This window comes from Hemitrygon akajei, chromosome 3 (assembly GCF_048418815.1).
Source record: "Hemitrygon akajei chromosome 3, sHemAka1.3, whole genome shotgun sequence".
NCBI lineage: Eukaryota > Metazoa > Chordata > Chondrichthyes > Myliobatiformes > Dasyatidae > Hemitrygon > Hemitrygon akajei.
Window position 1 is genome coordinate 185,255,574 of NC_133126.1, and position 20,402 is coordinate 185,275,975.

Consider the following 20,402-nt stretch of genomic DNA (forward strand, 5'->3'; position numbering starts at 1 on the left):
CACACACACACACACACACACACACACACACACACACACACACACACACACACACACACACACACACACACACACACACACACACACACACACCATCCCCCATCCCCGGCCCAACACGAAGAATGCAGACATCCTACAGACTGACACAAACGAACACTCTGGCCACATCTAACACACATTTGCACAACCCGACCCAGTCAGGCACACATGACTGAACGTTGACAACACACAATATCTCATAAGACCATCCCGCGATAATAAACCCTGACATTTTTTAATAGCACTGTCATCAACAGTGCCCGTACACAGGCAGAGCATACAAATGAACATTGTGAACATCAACCAGCGCGTACACGGACACGGTGACGTTCCGGCGCTCTGACGTGTCCCTGCCGCTGTATATAGGACGGGGTGAGTGACTGCGGCTCCCAGCGAACCGACGGGCAAGGACGCTCAGCAGTGGTCAACTCCGACCATTTTTTTTCCGCTTCTTTGCTCTCTGGGTTCATCGGACCGTGTCAGCATGTCGGGTGAGTGCCGACTGTCCACACCCCCCTCTCTCGCTTCTGGGGATTTTGCATTCTCGTTCAGTTTCAAACTGCAGATAATGTGTCTGCATTTTACCTTCCAGCGGATGGAGAGCAATCGCACAGGCTGCGACAGCCCGAATCCAAGCGGGCTGCAGTTTACGTCTCTTCTAATTAGTTGTCTCCCTGTTATATTTTTCACTTTCCTTCCTTTTAGAACCAAATTCTCTTTCCGCTCTCTCTTCTTCCGGTTGAAACTGAAGCCGAATCGGACTGTAATATCCCCTTTCTGGCCCACGGCAGGTTCTCTGCGCGCCTTCTAATATATTTCCACGACTCCATTTGAGCCTGGATCTGCACGGCGGGCTCTCATTTTGATCTTTGGCTTGATTTGTAAGGATTGCGCGGTTCCGAATATTTCCCTCTAATTTAGTCCTGTGTTGATCCCATAGCAAACCTCGGCGCAGACTTTCTCCCAACTTTGCACTGCGAGTATTAAGCCACATAACCCCTGCTTATTTGGATGATAGTTCCTTTCAACCGTTGGGTTAAAATATTACTCGGTATGTATCAGTTTAAGCGGCATTTAAATATACAGCTTCAGCTTATTATTTGAGAAATAACCTTGCAGTAATAAAACTTTAGCTCACCAATGTCCGACTTGTAGTTTAAACATTCTGCGTTTCCGGCTTTGGCCACTAGCTGGCGTAGTTTTCATTTTCTGGAGGTTTCCGCGTTTCATCACAAACTCAGAATTAATTTTAGTATCAGTAGCAACGAGGTTAACATCCTCTTTTATTTATATTGATGTTTCTTCAGGACTTGATTGGAGTCCTGAGGAAAGTGTCTTGGCCGGAAGAGTAGACAGTTCATTCTTTTCCATAGATGTGGCCTGCCCTGCTGAGTTCCTCCAGCGTTTTGAGTGTGTTGCTATGGATTTCCAGCATCTGCAGACTTTCTTGTGTTTTTGATTGATGCTTTTCTGGGTCCATACCTACAACAGAAAATGCTGCCAGTACTCAGGACAGGCAGCATCAATAGATGGAGTAACGGTAAACCTTTTGGGGTGACAACACTTCATTGGAACTGGAAAGGAGTGTGTGTGTGTGTGTAAAGGTTGTGGAGGTGGGTAGGGTAGAGGGAAACCTCTGATAGGGTAGGGCCCGGGTTTTTGTTGGTACAAGTTGTGGGGGTCAATGGGGCAATTAGAGAAAATGAAACACAGAGAATGAGTTTACTAACAATGGGGCAAGCTCGTGATTCTGATACAGACAGAGGAAGCAAGTTACCTGAAGTTGTATAATTCAGTATCAAGTCCGGAAGACTGCTAAGTAATCAAATAGACATTGAAATAATGTTTCCTGGCCTTGTGCTGGGCCTCATTATAACAGTACAGGTGGGCACGAACGAGTGATTGGGAATGGAGAATCGAATCGGCAGGTAGCAGGTTACCTGTTACTTTGGCAGAGTGGTCACCTGATTCATATTGGTACACAAAGATCGGGACACCATGTTGTGAACAGTGAATGCAGTACACTTGGTTGGAAGAAGTGCACGTGCTTCATGTGGAAGGGTTTCTGAGTACTGGGAAAAAACACCATTGATTGGATGAGTGCAACCCATGGAACCCTTGGCCTGCCCCCTTTGTCTGATCCATCCAATCATACATCTGCCCCCTTCCCCAGCTTTTCTGCAGCTTAAAACTGTTTGTCTCTTTCCCAATTCTGATGAAAGGTCTTTTGAACAGTCTGGCACAGTACAGGCTCTTTAGCCTACGATGTTGGGCTGACTTTTTAACCTACTCTAAGATCAATCTAACCCTTCCCTCCCCCATAGCTCTCCAGTTTTTCTGTCATCCACATGGCGACCTAAGAGTTTTTTAAAACCCCTAAAGTATCTCCCTCTCCCGTTACTCCTGGCAGGGGGGTTCCATGCATGTACCGCTTTCTGTGTGTATTTTTTAAAAAGCTTACTTCTGACACCCCCCTATACTCTCTTCCAGTCCCCTTAAAATTATGCCCCATTGTATTTGTCCCGAAATATTAACCTGAAATAATGTACAGCAGGTTAGACGGTATCACTTTACACAAATACTGCTCATACTGCTGAATATTTCCAGCATTTTATGTTTTCAGATTTCCAGCATCTGCAGATTTAAAAAAAAAATGTAGTTCACTGTCCTCTTGATGCTGGAAGTTTCCTGATTCTCCATTTCAATGGTCCAAGTTTTGCTCTAACCATTTCAAAACTACAGTCTATTTTTCTAAATCCTTTATGGTTTTCCCCCATCCTTGTACTCATGGCCTTTGCTTTCCTGTGTCCCAGTACATTCACAAATTACTTTTAATGAATTAATAAATTTTATCAAAACTGAAAATTTATAGGTGGGGTCTGCCCAGCATCCTAGGCAAAAGGGCCCACGTGGTGCTGTACCTTTCTATGTTCTTTATAACAGCCCGAATTAAAAGAAAAGAATGTGCTGAATACTTGGCAGGTCAAGCAGCATCTACGCAAAGTGAAAAAGAGTTAATGATTCAGATGACCCCTCATATCAGAGTTTTATTTGATGTTTCCTGCATCCATGTTTTTTTTTTGTCTTTCACGTTAATTTTGGAATCTTTATCCAACACTCCTCCCAGGCTCGCAGCATGTAGCCCTGTAACCTCGTCGAGTGTCTTGTTTCTACACCTGCTCTCTAGACTTAAGGCTGGTGCCTTTCTGCATTCCTTCGCACTGGAGACAGGCTACATCCTCACAGTCACACCCGCAGACCTTCTGCCTCTTTCCCCCTCCTCAAATGCCGTGTCAATACCTACAATTTGTTCCACCTCTGACCATATTGGCCTAACCAATTCCATGTCATTATCCCTGCTGTACTGGCAAGGCTTATCCCTCGGTCTCTAAGAAAGGATTATCTGTCACTTTCATCGCTGTTCGTGGGAGCTTGCTGTGTGCAAAATGGTCACAAGTTTCCTGCATTTTTTGCCTCCATAAATAAAAGTTTAAGAACAGGGAGCTGATGGTGGAACTGTTTCTGGCAGCAGAGCACAACTTGGGTTGTTGAGCCCAGCACATGGAAGGAAAGCTGGGTTTGCAGTGGCGTAGCTGCTTTGAGGAGGTTTCATGAACTGGAAGATTGTACCAGTGATAGGCTTGGTGTGGTGTGTTTTAGGTCAGACGTGACTGAGGAGGAAACTTTATGAAAGGTAAGTGTGGAAGAAAGGAAATTATAGCCGAGTCCTGACGAAGGCTCTCGGCCCGAAACGTTGACTGCTCCTTTCAACGGATGCTGCCCGACCTGCTGAGTTCATCCAGCTTGTTTGTACGTGTTATAGCCCAGTTAGCCTGACTTCAGTGGTTGGGAAGACATTGGAGCCATTACTAAGGATGAGGCTTCAGGGGACTTGGGGGTACATGATAAAGTAGGCCAAAGTCAGCATGGTGTCCTTAAGGGGAAATCTTGCCTGAAAAATCTGTTGGAATTCTTTGAGGAAATAACAAAGGAGAGTCAGTGAATGTTGTTTACTTTGATTTTCATGCACATTTTGACTGCGCATGAGTCTGTTTAACAAAATAAAGGCTCGTTGTATTACAGGAAAGATACTAACATAGATAGAAGATTGGCTGACTGGCAGGAGTCAAAGAGTGGGCTCAAGGGGACGTGTTCTAGTTGGCTGCCGGTGACTAGTGGGTCAGTATTGGGACTGCTTCCATTCACATTATATGATAATGAATTGGACGGACTTGGTTGCTTTGTGGTCAAGTTTGCAGACGATACAAAGATAGGAGGAGGTGCAGGTGATGGGGAAGCAGGAAGTCTGCAGAAGGACTTGGACAAATTGTGAGAATGGGCAGAGAAGTGGCAGATGGAATATAGTGTCAGTAAGTGTGTGGTCATGCATTTCAGTAGAAGGAATAAAGGCGTAGACTTTTCTGAACGGGGAGAAAATTAAAAAATCAGCTGTGCAACTGAACTTGGGAGTCCTGCAGGGTTTCCTTCAGGGTAATTTGCAGGCGGAGTCAGTGGTGAGGAAGGCAAATGAAATGTTTGCATGAATTTCGAGAAGACTAGAATATAAAAGCAAGAATGTAATACTGAGGCTTTATAAGACTGCACTTGGAGTACTGTGAGCAGTTTTCAAGTCAAGTCAACTTTTATTGTCATTTTGACCATAACTGCTGATACAGTATATAGTAAAAATGAGACAATGTTTTTCAGGACCATGGTGTTACATGACACAGTACAAAAAAACTAGACTGAACTTCGTAATTTAAAAAAAACACAGAAAGCTACACTGGACTGCATAAAGTGCACAAAAACAGTGCAGGCATTACAATAAATAATAAACAGGAAAATAGGGCAGTAAGGTGTCAGTCCAGGCTCTGGGTATTGAGGAGTCTGATAGCTTGGGGGAAGAAACTGTTACATAGTCTGGTCGTGAGAGCCCGAATGCTTCGGAGCCTTTTCCCAGATGGCAGGAGGGAGAAGAGTTTGTATGAGGGGTGCATGGGGTCCTTCATAATGCTGTTTCCTCTGCGGATGCAGCGTGTAGTGTAAATTTCTGTGATGGCCGGAAGAGAGACCTCACTATCTGCGGCAGGGTCTTGCGATCCAAGATGGTGCAATTTCCGAACCAGGCAGTGATGCAGTTGCTCAGTTTGGGACCCTTGTCTAAGAAAAGATGTGCTGGCATTGGAGAGGGTCTGAAGAAGAGTCACAAATATTATTCTGGGACTGCAAAGGTTAATGTAAGAGGAGTGTTTGATGGCTCTGAGCATGTATTCACTGGAGTTTAAAGAATGAAGGGGGATCTCATTGAAACCTACCAAATATTGAAAGGCCAGGACAGAGTGGATGTGGAGAGGATGTTTCCTATAGAGGGTGAGTCTAAGGCCAGAGGGCACTGCCTCAGAAAAAGGAGGACATCCATTTAAAATGGAGGTGAGGATAAATTTCTTAAGCCAGAGAGTGGTGAAACTGTGGAATTCATTGACACAGACAGCTGCGGGGCCAAGTGATTGGGTATATTTTACACAGAAATTGATAGGTTCTTGATTTGTCAGGGCATCAAAGATTACAGGGAGAGGGAAGCAGAATGGGGTTGGGAGGAATAAGTCAGCCATGATGGAATGGCGGAGAAGACAATTGGCTGAAAGGCCTAATTCTGCTCTTATGTCTTATGGTCTTATACAAGTGAACATATATGTAAAATAATTGGTAGTAGATTAAAGGGAAGAAGGGGAGCAGAGAGATGAAAACAGTTCTTCAAGTGGGGGGGAGGAATGTGCAATGGTAAAAATACATTTAAGCAGTACTGTCGACCCATGTTTAAGGGGGTTACGTTCCTAGAAAGTGGTCTGCTTTTACAATTTCTTAATTGAATTTCATAACTTGAAGCTGCAGCACCTTGCATACATCAAGAAACGTGAAAATTTTGTGATTTTTTTTTAATTTGACCATGCAAATTCTGTGCAAACAAGTCTTATTCCATATCTCAAATTTTTGGGCAGCAACTTGCGAATTTTTGGCCCACAATGCTGTGTTGACCTTACAACCTGCTCTAGCCCTTCGCTCTTATATAGCCTTTCATTTTTCTATCACTTGTGTACCTATCTGATAGTTTTTTACATGTCTGTAAAGTATCGGCACCTGCCACCACTCTGGTAGTGCGTTCCATGTACTCACCACTTTCTGTGTATTAAATAAATTTATACTTCTGACAACAGCCCTCCCTCCATAATCCTCCACCCCCAATCTCTTTTAAAAAGATGTCCACTTTTATTAGTCATTTCCACCCTTGGAAAATGTTTCTGCTATCCACTCGATTGCCTGCATGTGGATGTGTGCTTGACGAGCCATGGCTTTAGACCCTGCACTGGAAGTTAGGACTGTGATTTGTAGTTCCTCTGTGACCAGCAGATCTTGTAGCTCTTCTCTGCTGCCTCTTGGCACCGCAGGGCCGCGTTCGATCATGACTTTGGGTGCTGTCTGCGTGGGAGTTTGCACATTCTCCCTGTGACTGCACACATTCCAACAGGTGCTCCAGTTTCCTTCCACGTCACAAAAATGTGTGGGAGAGTTGGTTACTGGGCCACTGAAAATTCTCTCTAGTGTGTCGTTGAATTGGCTTCTTATTGTCATGTGTACAGTGGAGAAACTTAGTTTATCATGCCATCGATACAGGTAATTTCAACACGTCGGTGCGATGAGATAGTACAATGGAAAACAATAACAGAATAAAGTGTTACAGTTACTGAGAAAGTGCAGGCAGATAATAAGGCACAAGGTCATAAGATAGATTGTGAGGTGAAGAGGTCATTGTATTGTACTAGGGAACTCTTCAATAGTCTTATAACAGCAAGATTAGAAGCTGTCCTTGAGCCTGCTGGTAGAACAGTGGTAGAATTTGGTGGGAGCTGAGGAGAATAAAACAGAATCAATGTAGCGTTTGTGTAAATGGGAGCTTGATGCTGGTGAAAACTCAGTGGGTCAAAGGGACTGATTTTGGGCTGTATCTCTCTCTGACTCCAAGTCTGTGTTTTGCTCATCTGTCTGCACGGTCTTTGATAAAACGTTCTCAATTCTGTTGCTTGTTTTTATTGTTTGTGCAATTTGCTTTTTTTCTCTCTCTCTCTCTCTCTGTGCATTGGAATTTTTTGGTTTTTTTTAATGGGTTCTTTTGGGTTTCTTGTTTTGTGGCTGCCTGTAAGGAGACAGATCTCAAGGTTTTATAATGTATTGATACTTTGATAATAAATGTACTTTGAACTTGGAACAACTTCAATAGTGTGGAGGGCTGTCAGAGGTTACAGCGGGAGATCGATAGGATGCAAAACTGGACTGAGAAGTGGCTGATGGAATTCAACCCAGATAAATGTAAAGTGGTTCATTTTGGTCGGTCAGTTATGATGACAGAATGGTAAGACTCTTGACAGTGTGGAGGATCAGAGGGATCTTGGGGTCTGAATCCATAAGACACTCAAAAGCTGCTGTGCAGGTTGACTGTGTGGTTAAGAAGGCATATGGTGCATTGGCCTTCATCAACCATGGGATTGAGTTCAAGAGCCAAGAGGTAATGTTACAACTGTATAGGACCCTGGTCGGACCCCACTTGGAGTACTGTGCTCAGTTCTGGTCACCTTACGACAGGAAGGATGTGGGGGACTATAGAAAGGGTGCAGAGGAGATTTACAAGGATGTTGCCTGGAATGGGGAGCATGCCTTATGAGAATAAGTTGAGTGAACTTGGCCTTTTCTCCTTGGAGTGATGGAGGATGAGAGGTGACCTGATAGAAGTGTACAAAGTGATGAGGGGCATTGGTTGTGTGGATAGTCAGGATTTTTCCCAGGGCTGGGATGGCTAAAATGAGAGGGCACAGGTTTAAGGTGCTTGGAAGTAGGTACAGAGGAGATGTTAGGGGTAGGTTTTTTTTTGCACAGAGAGTGGTGAGTGCGTGGAATGGGCTGCCAGCGACGGTGGTGGAGGCGGATACGATAGGGTCTTTTAAGAGACTCCTGGACAGGTACTTGGAGCTTAGAAAAATAGAGGGCTATGGGTAACCCTAGGTAATTTCTAAAGTACATGTTCAGCACAGCATTGTGGGCCGAAGGGCCTGTATTATGCTGTACGTTTTCTATGTTTCTAACTTGTTTTGAGATTTTTCAGCTAAGCTTGCAGCCTTTAGGGAAAAGAGATCTCGGATTCACTCCCATGTGTGGAAAAAGTTCTTGAGATTTGCCCCTAATTTTAAAGTGAATGTCCTTCAATTGAGGTACAGAACCTAAAACTGGCAGCGCGTAGGAAAGGACATCCTCTTGCTGTGTGATGTGGTTCACCATTGTGTTAGTGGTTTCAAAGACTGAATGACAAGTTGATACCTGCTTGTTGAAATGGGTGAACTTGCATTATAGGATGCAATTTGGGTCCATTCCAAGGCATATGTGCAGCCAGACTAGGAATTTGTTGAGGAAGTTGGTTAGGATGACATGTTTTCAATTTTCTAAAGTATCTCATTTTTACTTTCATGTCTATGCAATCTAATTGCAACTGATCATTATGAGGGTAAAATGTGATTGTTGCCATGGAAACCTAATTAGAAGATCTGTGAAGTATTGTGGGGGGGGGTGGTCTGATGAGTCACCGGTTATAGATTTTTTTGTGATATCTGGAGGGATTCTGCATCAAATAACTCTGAGTTGAGGTATCCTTTATACTTTAAAACTGTTCAGTAATACTTAAGGTGCTGGAAATTTTGAAGTCTATCTACAAACAGTTCTTGGTTCAATTACTGTATAATACATTTAGCAGGAACTATTTATTCTTTTTCAGATTGTGTTTAAACTAATAAGTGGGGGGGAGGAGACAAACTGGAAATATAAGGATGGAGTTAAAGGGAAAGAGAGAATAAGAAAAGTTAAGAAAGACAATAGAATTGATGGGGCAGAATGCTTGGGAAGGGATCGGAGAGTATGGCCAAGTGCGTGCAAAAGGGATTGATGTGAGAAGCAAGGGGAGTAATGGATTAAAAGTATTATATATGAATACACGAAGTATAAGAAATAAAGTGGATGAGTTTGGGGCTCAGATGGAAATTGGCAAGTATGATGTTGTAGGAATAACAGACGTGGCTTCAAGAGGACCAGGGCTGGGAAATGAACATTCAAGGGTATACGTCCTATCAAAAGGACAGACAGGTGGGCAGAGGGGGTGGGGTGGCTCTGTTGGTGAGGAATGAAATACAGTCCCTTGCGAGGGGTGACATAGAATGAGGAGATGTAGAGTCAGTATGGATAGAACTGAGAAATCGTAAGGGCAAAAAGACCCTAATGGGAGTTATCTACTGGCCCCCAAACAGTAGCCTGGATACTATTCAGTAGCCTGAATCAAGAGTTAAAATTAGCATGTCGCAAAGGTAATGCTACGGTTGTAATGGGGAGTTCCAACATGCAGGTGGACTGGGAAAATCAGGTTGGTATTGGACCCCAAGAAAGGGAGTTTGTGGAATGCCTCCGAGATAGATTCTTAGAGCAGCTTGTACTGGACTTTACCAGGGAGAAGGCAATTCTGGATCTATTGTTATGTAGTGAACTGGACTTGATGAGGGGCCTAATCTACAATTTGAGACGGAGAAGGGAAAATCGGAAGTGTCAGTGTTACAGTTGAACAAAGGGGACTATGGAGCCATGAGGGAGGAACTAGCCATAGTTGACTGGAAGGACACCCTAGCAGGGATGATAGTGGAACAACAATGACAGCTATTTCTGGGAATAATACAGAAGGTGCAGGATCAGTTCATTCCAAAGAGGAAGAAAGCTTCTAAGGGGAGTAAGGGGCGACTGTGGCTGACAAGGGAAGTCAAGGACAGTATAAAAATAAAAGAGAAGAAGTATAACATAGCAAAGATGAGTGGGAAGCCAGAGGATTGGGAAATTTTTAAAGAGCAACAGAAGATAACTTAAAAGGAAATATGGGGAGAAAAGATGAGATATGAAGGTAAGCTAGCCAATAATATAAAGGAGGATAGTAAAAGCTGCCTTAGGTATGTGAAGAGGAAAAAAATTAGTTAAGACCAAAGCTGGGTCTTTGAAGGTAGAAATGGGTGAATTTATTATAGGGAACAAGAAAAATGGCAGACGAGTTGAACAGGTACTTTGGATCTGTCTTTACGAGGGAAGACGCAGACAATCTCCCAGATGTAATAGTGGCCAGAGGACCTAGGGTAAAGGAAATTCACATTAGGCAGAAAATGGTGTTGGGTAGGCTGATGGGACTGAAGGCTGATAAATCCCCAGGGCCTGATGGTCTGCCTCCCAGGGTACTTAAGGAGGTGGCTCTAGAAATCGTGGACACATTTTTCCAATGTTCTATAGATTCAGGATCAGTTCCTGAGGATTGGAGGGTAGCTTAATGTTATCCCACTTTTTAAGAAAGGAGGGAGAGAAAAAACAGGGAATTGTAGACCAGTTAGCCTGACATCAGTGGTGGAGAAGATGCTGGAGTCAATTATAAAAGATGAAATAGCGGCACATTTGGATCGCAGTAACAGGATCGATCCGAGTTCAGCATGGATTTACGAAGGGGAAATTTTTTTGAGGATGTAACTATGAAAATGGACAAGGGAGTGCCAGTGGATGTAGTGTACCTGGACTTTCAGAAAGCCTTTGAATAAGCTCTCACATAGGAGATTAGTGGGCAAAATTAGAGCACATGGTATTGGGGGTAGGGTACTGACATGGATAGAAAATTGGTTGGCAGACAGGAAACAGAGTAGGTATTAACGGGTCCTTTTCAGAATGGCAGGCAGTGACTAGTGGGGTACCGCAAGGCTCGGTGCTATTTACAGTATACATTAATGATTTAGATGAAGGGATTAAAAGTAACATTAGCAAATTTGCAGATGACACAAAGCTGGGTGGCAGTGTGAAATATGAAGAGGATGTTAGGAGAATGCAGGGCGACTTGAACAGGTTGGGTGAGTGGGAGATGCATGGCAGATGCAGTTTAATGTGGATAAATGAGAGGTTATCCACTTTGGTGGCAAGAACAGGAAGGCAGATTACTATCTGAATGATGTCAAGTTAGGAAAAGGGGAAGTACAACAAAATCTAGGTGTCCTTGTTCAGCAGTCACTGAAAGTAAGCATGCAGGTACAGTAGGCAGTGAAGAAAGCTAATGATATGTTGGCCTTCATAACAAGGGGAGTTGAGTATAGGAACAAAGAGGTCCTTCTGCAGTTGTACAGGGCCCTGGTGAGACCACACCTGGAGTATTGTGTTCAGTTTTGGTCTCCAAATTTGAGGAAGGACATTCTTGCTATTGAGGGATTGCAGCGTAGGTTCACGAGGTTAATTCCCGGGATGGTGGGACTGTCATATGTTGAAAGATTGGAGCGACTGGGCTTGTATACACTGGAATTTAGAAGGATGAGAGGGGATCTGATTGAAACATAAGATTATTAAGGGATTGGACACGCTAGCGGCAGGAAACATGTTCCTGATGTTGGGGGAGTCCAGAACCAGAGGCCACAGTTTAAGAATAAGGGGTAGGCCATTTAGAACAGAGTTGAGGAAAAACTTTTTCATCCAGAGAGTTGTGGATCTACGGAATGCTCTGCCTCAGAAGGCAGTGGAGGCCAATTCTCTGGATGCTTTCAAGAAGAGAGTTAGATAGAGCTCTTAAAGATAGCGGAGTGAAGGGATATGGGGAGAAGGCAGGAACGGGGTACTGATTGTGGATGATCAGCCATGATCACAGTGAATGGCAGTGCTGGCTCAAAGGGCTGAATGGCCTACTCCTGCAGCTATTGTCTATTGTCTATTTTTAAGTTTGCCAGAATAGTTGGACACAAAGTTACATAGGGAAATGATGCCTTGAATCAGTTAGAATGCTGTAATTCTTCACTCGGTTACTATGAAGCAGAGGGACTCAGATACTGTACTGGCCTGTTTGTAAATTGTGCCAAATCTGTTTAGTGACAAGGTAGTGGGAAGCAGTTTAAGGATAATGTCGTTGATTATCAAAAATCTGCAAAACCTGTGGTATCTCATAATTGAATGAGAATTTGAAGTAGTTTATTGAAAGGGATCTCTCCATCAGTAGCTTTTGCATTGATTTACTTCAGATTGGTGCAGTAGGTTCTGTATGTTCATTTTGTGTGTACTGTTAACTTTAGATTTTTGTGCTGTACCTTCTTTATCTAAGTGACATGCAGTTTGGGCAATACTATGGATCTCAGCTGTGTCCACTTGTGTATGTGCTGATTTCCAAGTGACCAGTGTTGTAACATCAACAAAGTCACTGGAGAAAAGCTGAAGCTGGTGGATATAGAAGTGTTTTATTCAACAGAAACGAGCAGCCAGCATCATATTGAAACAGTTTCGGAGGAAGAGGCCTGTTTGACCCAATATTAAATGGTGTTTTATATGGTAAAGATCAAAGGACATTCATATAGTTACAATGTATCTTCAACACTTCCTTTGAATTAGATATAATTTTGACACCTCCTTCTTCGCACCCACACACCAAACACCCAAAATGAATGTTAATCAGCGTTGTCTGGTTTTCAATTAACTGGCGTCCACAGCTCCAGGGAACTATTGTCCAGGGCTGCATTTTAAATTTAATCTACAATCCACATTCAAGTCTAAAGATGGATTATATAGCAAAATATTAACTTCCGCGACCAGACTCCAGAACATGGCCTAACAGCCAGTCTGCCTTAGATCCCCTTGTCGCAAGACAAGATCCATAGCTTCCAGCTAGTTCTGCTGGACAGGCTACATCATTTGCTTACTCAACTCTGAGATCAATCATGGCAAGGTGTTACCACAGAGGCAGGGTGGTCAAGAAGGCATTTGGCACGCCTACTTTCGTCAGTCAGGGCACTGAGTTGAAGTGTTGAGATGTCACGTTACAACTGTACAAAACACTGTCAAAATCACTTGGAGTATTGTGTGCCGATCTGTTCACCATCCTCTGGGAAGGATAACATCAAGTTGGAAAGATTCAGAGAAGATTCATGAGCATGTCACAGGGACCGGGGGGGGGGGGGGGGGGGCTTGAGTTCGAGGAAAGAAACTGGATAGGCTGAGACTTTCCTCCATGAGGGTAGAAGGCCGAGGGTGACCCTGTAAGGATGTATAAAATCATGAGGGACATGGATGAGGTGAATGGTGACGGTCTTTTTCCCAGGGTAGGGGAGTGTACAACTAGAGGCACTGGTTTACAATGAGAGGAGAAAGATTTACATAGCACCTGAGGGGAAAGTTGACTGGTGACTATGTGGAATGAGCTCTGTGAAGTAGTGGCAGAGACAGGTGCAGCCAGAATGTTTAAGATATTTCTACAAGTACACTGATGGAAAAGGGTTAGGGCCTGGTTTCTAACCCTTTTTTTTGTGCCATAGACCCCCGTTAACCGAGGGGTCTGTGGACCCCTGGTTGGGAACCCTTAGTTCAGACAGATATCACACGTCTGATTAGCTCAGTTAGGGAACTTGCTCAGCATGCAGAAGTGGGCCAAAGGCTTGTACAACAATGACTGTCTTGTGGGAATCTCTGACCTATGACTTCTCAAAATAGAGAATATTCAGTGTGACATTGACTATCGTATCCCGGCTGAAGCCCAGCACGAGTGATATAAAGGGTGAACATCTCCAGGACCACACATCCCTCACCTCGTGGAGTTGTGGCCATGGAGAAATAAAACATGGAAGCCATTCCTTCAGTCCACTGAGTCCCTGCTGCCCATCAGGAACCCATCAATACACCAATCCCATCCTATCCCATTTCACTCTCCAATTTCAAGTTCCTGAGTGTCAACATTTCTGAGAATCTATTCTGGGCCCAGCATATCGATGCAGTTACAAAGAAGGTGCGACGGAGGCTGTATTTCATTTGGAGTTTGAGGAGATTTTGTACGTCACCAAAGACACTCACAAATTTCTACAGATGTACCGTGGCAAGCATTCTAACTGGCTGCATCACTGTCGGTATTGGGGGTGGGGGGGGGGGGTGCTGCACAGGATCGATAGAGCTACAGAAAGTTGTAAACTCAGTCAGCTCTATCATAGGCACTAGCCTCCCCAGCATCCAGGACACCTTCAAGGAGCAATGCCTCAAATAGGTGTCATCCATCATTAAGGACCTCCATCACCATGGACCTACCTTCTCATTGCTGCCATTGAGGAGGAGGTGCAGGAAGCTGAAGTCACACTCAGTGACTCAGGAACAACTTCTTCCCCCTGCCATCCGATTTCTGAAAGGACATTGAACCCATGCACACTACCTCACTACTTTTTTTTTCTTTTTGCGCTACTTATTTAATTTAATTTAATGTATATACTTGCTGTAATTTTTATATTATCTATTGCAATGCCACATAACAACAAATTTCAAAACCTATGCCAGTGGTTTTAAACCTGATTCTGATTCCGAACTCCCTGCCAGATTCTGCCACTGACCCACACATTTGGGGCAATTTACAGCCGCCCATTACCCTGCTCGCTTGAGTCATGAGAGACTGCAGATGCTGGGAATCTAGAACAAACGCACAAAGTCAGGCAGCATCAATGGAATGATTGATGTTCCAGGCTGACGCCCTGCATCGGGTCTGGAAAATAGCACACAGTCGAAGAGCCCGAGATCAGAGGGGGACCAGTGAGAGGGGTCTCCAAGAACGTCCACCAAGTTAGGCAGACATTGCAGAGACTTCACAGTGAAGAAACAAAACAGAGACCTGAGGTTCTGGAAATCCAGTCCTGGTGAAGGGCCCGAAACATCAGTTGTTCATTTCCCTCAATGGTTGCTGTCCGAGGTGAGTTCCTCCAGCGCTTTGTGTGTTAACCTACTGTGTTTGGGATATAAGAGGAAATGCACTTGGCTTCGGGGAGAGCATTCAGTCTTAACAGTGCCAGTGCTCAAGGTTAAGACTGTGTGGGGAAAGGCCTCATCAGCTACTTCTGAACAGGAATGAAAGCAACTGATCCCTGACTGGAGAGTGACAGCCCAAGGAGTTTTCCTACTGAGTCTTCTAGGCCCTGTATTGCAGGTGCAATGTTTTTGCTGGTATTGAACCTCTCCGTTCCCTTAGACAAATTCTGACAATCCAGGCTGTTAGGGCAGAACTTCAGTCTTGTCTGCTCTGTTGTCCCATTATTGGAAACTTGGGTTGGCCTTGGGCTGCGTGGATCGCAGTTGTTTACAAGCTAGAATGAAAATCAGATTGATTTCCTTTCGTGCAAAGTGATGGGCGGCGTAATCATGTGGCATTGCTGATGGCTTGGGTCACCATTGAAGGACACTTCCCTCCCCCTTCCCCCCCCCCCCAAAAAAAAACAGCTCCAGAGGATCCAGCTGACTGGAGGAGAACATCAAGCGCTTTACGTTCTGGTGCCTGATCCAGCTGAGTCTCGGCTTCAGGAAACCTTGCCTCTCCTGGCCCCGCAGCAGTTCAGAATTAGAATGAGATTTATCATCACTGACATATGTTCTTGTTTTGTGACAATAGTACAGTGTAAGAAAATTTTTTAAAAATCCTTCCTAGTTATAATAAATAAGTAGTGCAAAAGAGGATTAGTGAGGTGGTGTTCATGGCTCATTCAGAAATCTGTTGGGGAAGAAGCTGTTTCTAAAACACTGAGTGTGTATTTTCAGGCTCTTGTAGCACCTTTCTGGTGGTAGCAATGAGAAGAGAATATCACCTGGATGGTGAGGATCCTTAATGGTAGAGGCTGCCTTCTTGAGGAGCTGCCATTTGAAGATGCCCTTGAAGGGGGGAGTTATCCCAGTGATGGAGCTGACTGAGTGTACAATCCTCTGCAGCAGGGGCTCCCAACCTGGGGTCCACTCGCCCATTGCTTAATGGTGTTGGTCCATGGCTTTAAGAGTTTGGGAACCCCTGCTCTATGGACTCGTTCACCCTGGGCATTGGAGCCTCCATACCAGGTGGTGTCGTAACCAGTCAGAATGCTGACCACCGCACATTTGTAAAAGGTATGCTAGAGTTTTATGTGACCTCAAACTCCTCATGAGTGTAGCCACTGAAGTGCCTTCTTCATGATTACATTAATGTGCTGGGCCCAGGAGAGATCCTCTGAGCTGTTGACACTGTTCTTGGGCACTGAAGCTATGAGGCAGAATCTTGAAGCTCTTTACCTTATCCATCACTGACCCCTGACCTCCCCTTCCCGAAGTCCACAGTCAGTTCCTTGGTCTTATTGACCGTGAGTAGCAGGTGGTTGTTGTGACACCATTCAAACAGCAAATCTATCTTGCTCCTGTATGTATCCCTAATGCCTTCAGAGATCCTGCCACAACAGTGTCGTTGATTTTCAGGTTTTGATATCAGGAGCCAATGTGGTATGGTAGCATAGTTGTTAAGTCATATGTCTAATACCCAGTGGTGAATGATGGTCCAGAGATTTGTGGTAAGTTTAGGATGGTGGTGAGTATTGGTAGCTTGGGTTGAAGCGTTTGATAGTGTGTTTGCTGAGCTGGCAACCAGAGATAAGTTTGATTGTTGGCAGGTCGGGTTAATACCGGACTTTCAAGAGCACTTGTGAGTTACGTTCTAGCTGGACTAAGTCCTTAAACTGCTGGAGAACAGTGCGGAAAGATCAGGTGCTGTTTTCCCCCAGTAGGGACTAGTTTTTAGTTCCAAGTGCTCCTGTCACATTTTGTCACCCTGCAAACTTATCCTTCAATCTCTTTGAATTATGGAGGATAACGTGTATAAATGTGTCTCTCCAGCAGATTTCATCATGATCATCATGACTCCAATATTTCTACTATTTTTAAATATTTCTTAATTGTACATATGATTTTTTTGTGTTTTATTGCTGAGCAGCAGTGAACCATATGATTGGCCTATCAGAGTTCTCTTTGGGAACTAGTTGACTTGATCAGCATTTCTGATCTGGCTATTGTTCACAATTGCACTTAATTTAAAAATAAAAGTTCTCCAAACCCAATAATGTAGTTGATTCTCAGATCCTTTCTGAAACAATATGAAATTTGAGGACAAAAATTGTAAATTCCCAAGATACGGTCAAAGTGGTTGACCTTGGGTTTTTAGATCCTAGCAAATTTAGTTTTGGTGATCATAATTGTGTCACAGTGACATAATGAGATCTACAGTATGTAGGCAACTGGTTCCGAAGTGCAGTTCTGGTTTGGATTTTCTCATTGTGTCCTGTCAGCCCACAACCATAAGATGTGGGAGCAGATTTAGACCATTTTGCCAATCACCTCTGCTCCACCATTTCATCTTGTCTGATCCATTTTCCCTCTCAGCCCCAATCTCCTGCCTTTTCTCTGTATCCCCTTGAGCCGTGACTAATGTTGGAGAAGTCCATGGAATTTCATTGGGATATAATTTTCTACCTGGATTCTGCAATTACAAATCTGAATGATGAATTGCATTTATATCCATGTCCCTGCAATGAAGGTTTCAGCTAGGGAAAGCTGCAGTATATTAGTGCAGGTTAGCCTGTGAGCTCTTGAAGAACACCACACTTTAAACGCAGCAATGTAGGAAAGAAATCTCCAAAATCTGACTGGGTCATTATTACCTACTAATGGTTTTAGTAGATTTAATAAAAACATTGATCAAATTTTAAACTGTGGCAAAGTAACAAGTTCCTTTTTGTCCCCACGACAATTGAATTATTTTCAAAAATTGTGAGTAATAATGTTTACTAATGTGTTGTGTTTGTGGTGTTGAATTGCATAAAAGAGCAAAAAATGATTGCAGTATCACATTTTAAGATTTCCAATTGATTAGATGCCTTTATATAATTTGTGTTTTGGTTTTATTCTGCTTTTGGAATCTTCTGAAGCAAAATTGAATGATTTGTTGATTAAATTTTCTGCTTCCTGACCAAAGTGCCAGTTTTTGTCTTGAGAGACTAGATGTGATTCTCTTGTTGCGTTTTCATCGTGGATGTTGGTGAGATGCAATGTTCTTGCGTTCTTGGTTCCTGAAATAGATTATATCAGTTCCTTCCGAATAAACCTCCAAGGGTTCCCAACCTGGCGTCCACGGACCCCTCGGGTAATGGTTTATATTAAAAAAAAGGTTTGGAATCCCTGTTTAGAATCATAGAAAAGTACACGACAGAAACAGGCCCTTCAGCCCATCTAGTCCATGCTGCACCACTTAAGCTGACTACTCCCATCGACCAGCACCTGTCTGATCAACGTGCCTGTTCTTGTCCTGAGACGAGGGATTGGGGATTTCTCAGAAGCCATAGAGGTGACTCTGTCGATGGTTATGCTTCTTCTTACCCTCCCACTGTTGAACCAGTCATGATTTGCTATCAAATTTCCGACTTGAATCCTGAGTGATAGGGCACCAGGGAGTGTAATGGAATTAGAGGGATCTGGGAGCACAAGTGCATAGGGTGGCACAAAAATGGTATAGGTTGGCACGGTAGCACGGAGGTTAGTGCAACGCTTTACAGCTCCAGCGATCACCAATCAGGGTTCGATTCCCGCTACCATCTGTCAGGAGTCTGTATGTTCCTCCTGTGGCCACGTGGGTTCCCTCTTGGTTCTCCAGTTTCCCCCGGAATTCCAAAGGTGTGCATTTCGGTTTACTGAGATGAGGGCATGCAATGTTGGTCCCAAAACCATGATGACACTTGCAGGCTGCCCCCAGTACAATCTTCGGACTGTGTTGGTCATTGACACAAACAGTTCTTTCAATGTACACGTGGCAAAAAGTTAATCTTTATCCTTAAGAGAGTGGTGTCACGGACATAGTGCGTTTTATTGTTCTGGCCTTTATCGGTCAGAGCACTGAATATAGGCATTGGGCCATGATGTTGCATTGTGTAAGTCACTCTTGGAGTACTGTGTACAATTTTGGCCGCCCTGTTTATAGGAAGGACGATTAAACTAGAAAGAATACAGAAACAATTTATGTGGATGTTGGCATGACTTGAGGCCCTGAGTTATAGGGAGAGGTTGGTCAGATTGTTCCTTAATTCTTGGAACGTAGGAGAATGAGGGATAATGCTTTTCTGCTAAGATGGCGGTGTCTTTGATCACAGCAGCTTCAACGGGGTTAACCAGTGGTGCTGTCGTACTTTTTATGATCACAAGATCCTGCTGGACATCAAGAACTTGAAGTTCTGCGGATCTACCCCATCACGGAATTGCATGTCAGCAGAAAATCTACAGGAGCTAGACTTAGTGCGGATCGTGCTGCTGCAGGTGTTGGAGGAGTTGGTGTGTGAAGGTGGTGTGCGGTATGACAGCGAGTGGTTGTCTTCTTTGCTCTTTCTTTTGTGAATGTAAGACCCTGTTGGACGTTGTTGCTATGGACTGCTGCGAATCTGACTCGCTGATTTATTGGTGGATGGCGGGGGAGCTGCGTGGCTTTGGTCGTGGCGAGGACTAGGCCTCACACCGTGCTGTCGCCTGTTTTCAGTCACCCAGGAGGGAGGCGTCGGAGGCAGTGTGGCATGGCGTCCAAGCTAAAGTCAGCCCCCAGCACCCCCCACCCGCCATGGGTTGGCTTGGCAGAAGACGAGCTGTGTTATATTCGACTTCAGACTCCTGCAACATTCAAGGACTCTGGTCATGGATTCTCTTGTGTCATTGTATTTTACTGATGTGCTTGCTATCTTGCATGTGCCTTGTGCTGTGTGTGACTGTTGGTATTGTGTTTTGTATGTTGGCCCCAGAGGAACGCTCGTTTGTTTGGCTGTATTCATGTATGGTTGAATGATAATTAAACGTAAACTATGAAGTGTTTAAAATGAGAGCCATTGATAAGGTGCATGGTAACAACCTTTTCCCCGGGATAGGGAAATCCACAACAAAGCACGCAGGTTGAGGTGAAAGGAAAGACTCAAAAGTGGCCTGAGGGCCAACTTCTTCATGCAGAGGGTGGTAAGCATACAGATTGAGCTGCCAGAGGAAGTGGTTCAATACAACAGTATCACTTGAGATGCACTTAGAGGGATATAGGCCAAACACAGAAAATGGTGACGAGCTGGTTAGGCACAGTGGTTAACATGAACTGGTTAGGTTGAAGAGTCTGCACCTTCACCAGATTGCTCTGTGACTTCATGACCACCTGTACAGGGAAAGATGCAAAACTTTGCATATACAGTACTGTGAAAGTCTTGGGCACATGTACAGTATATAGCTAGGCTGCCTAAGACTTGCTCAGTACTGTAGTAACTTTATGTATGGCACTGTTTCTGCTGCCACAAAAAAACAAATTTCATGACATATGTGAGTGAAGATAAACCTGATTCTGATATGTGTGTATTGTGGACTGAGAGTAGGAAGGGGGCAATGAGAGGGGAGTTATGGTTGGGAAGTCAAGTCACTTTTATTGTCATTTCGACCATAACTGCTATGTA

General features: G+C 44.1%; 1 protein-coding gene across 3 annotated transcripts in view; it reads left to right on the top strand.

The window, feature by feature from the left end:
• Nucleotides 1-373: 373 nt before the first annotated feature.
• LOC140725720 (glycogenin-1-like) overlaps nt 374-20,402 on the top strand; it is a 95,800-nt gene continuing 75,771 nt past the window's right edge. For all 3 annotated transcript variants that reach the window (XM_073041562.1, XM_073041563.1, XM_073041564.1), the window contains exon 1: nt 374-530. In XM_073041562.1, coding sequence (XP_072897663.1) covers nt 524-530 — 7 coding nt within the window. In that variant the 5' untranslated portion in view covers nt 374-523. The remainder of the gene's footprint in view (nt 531-20,402) is intronic.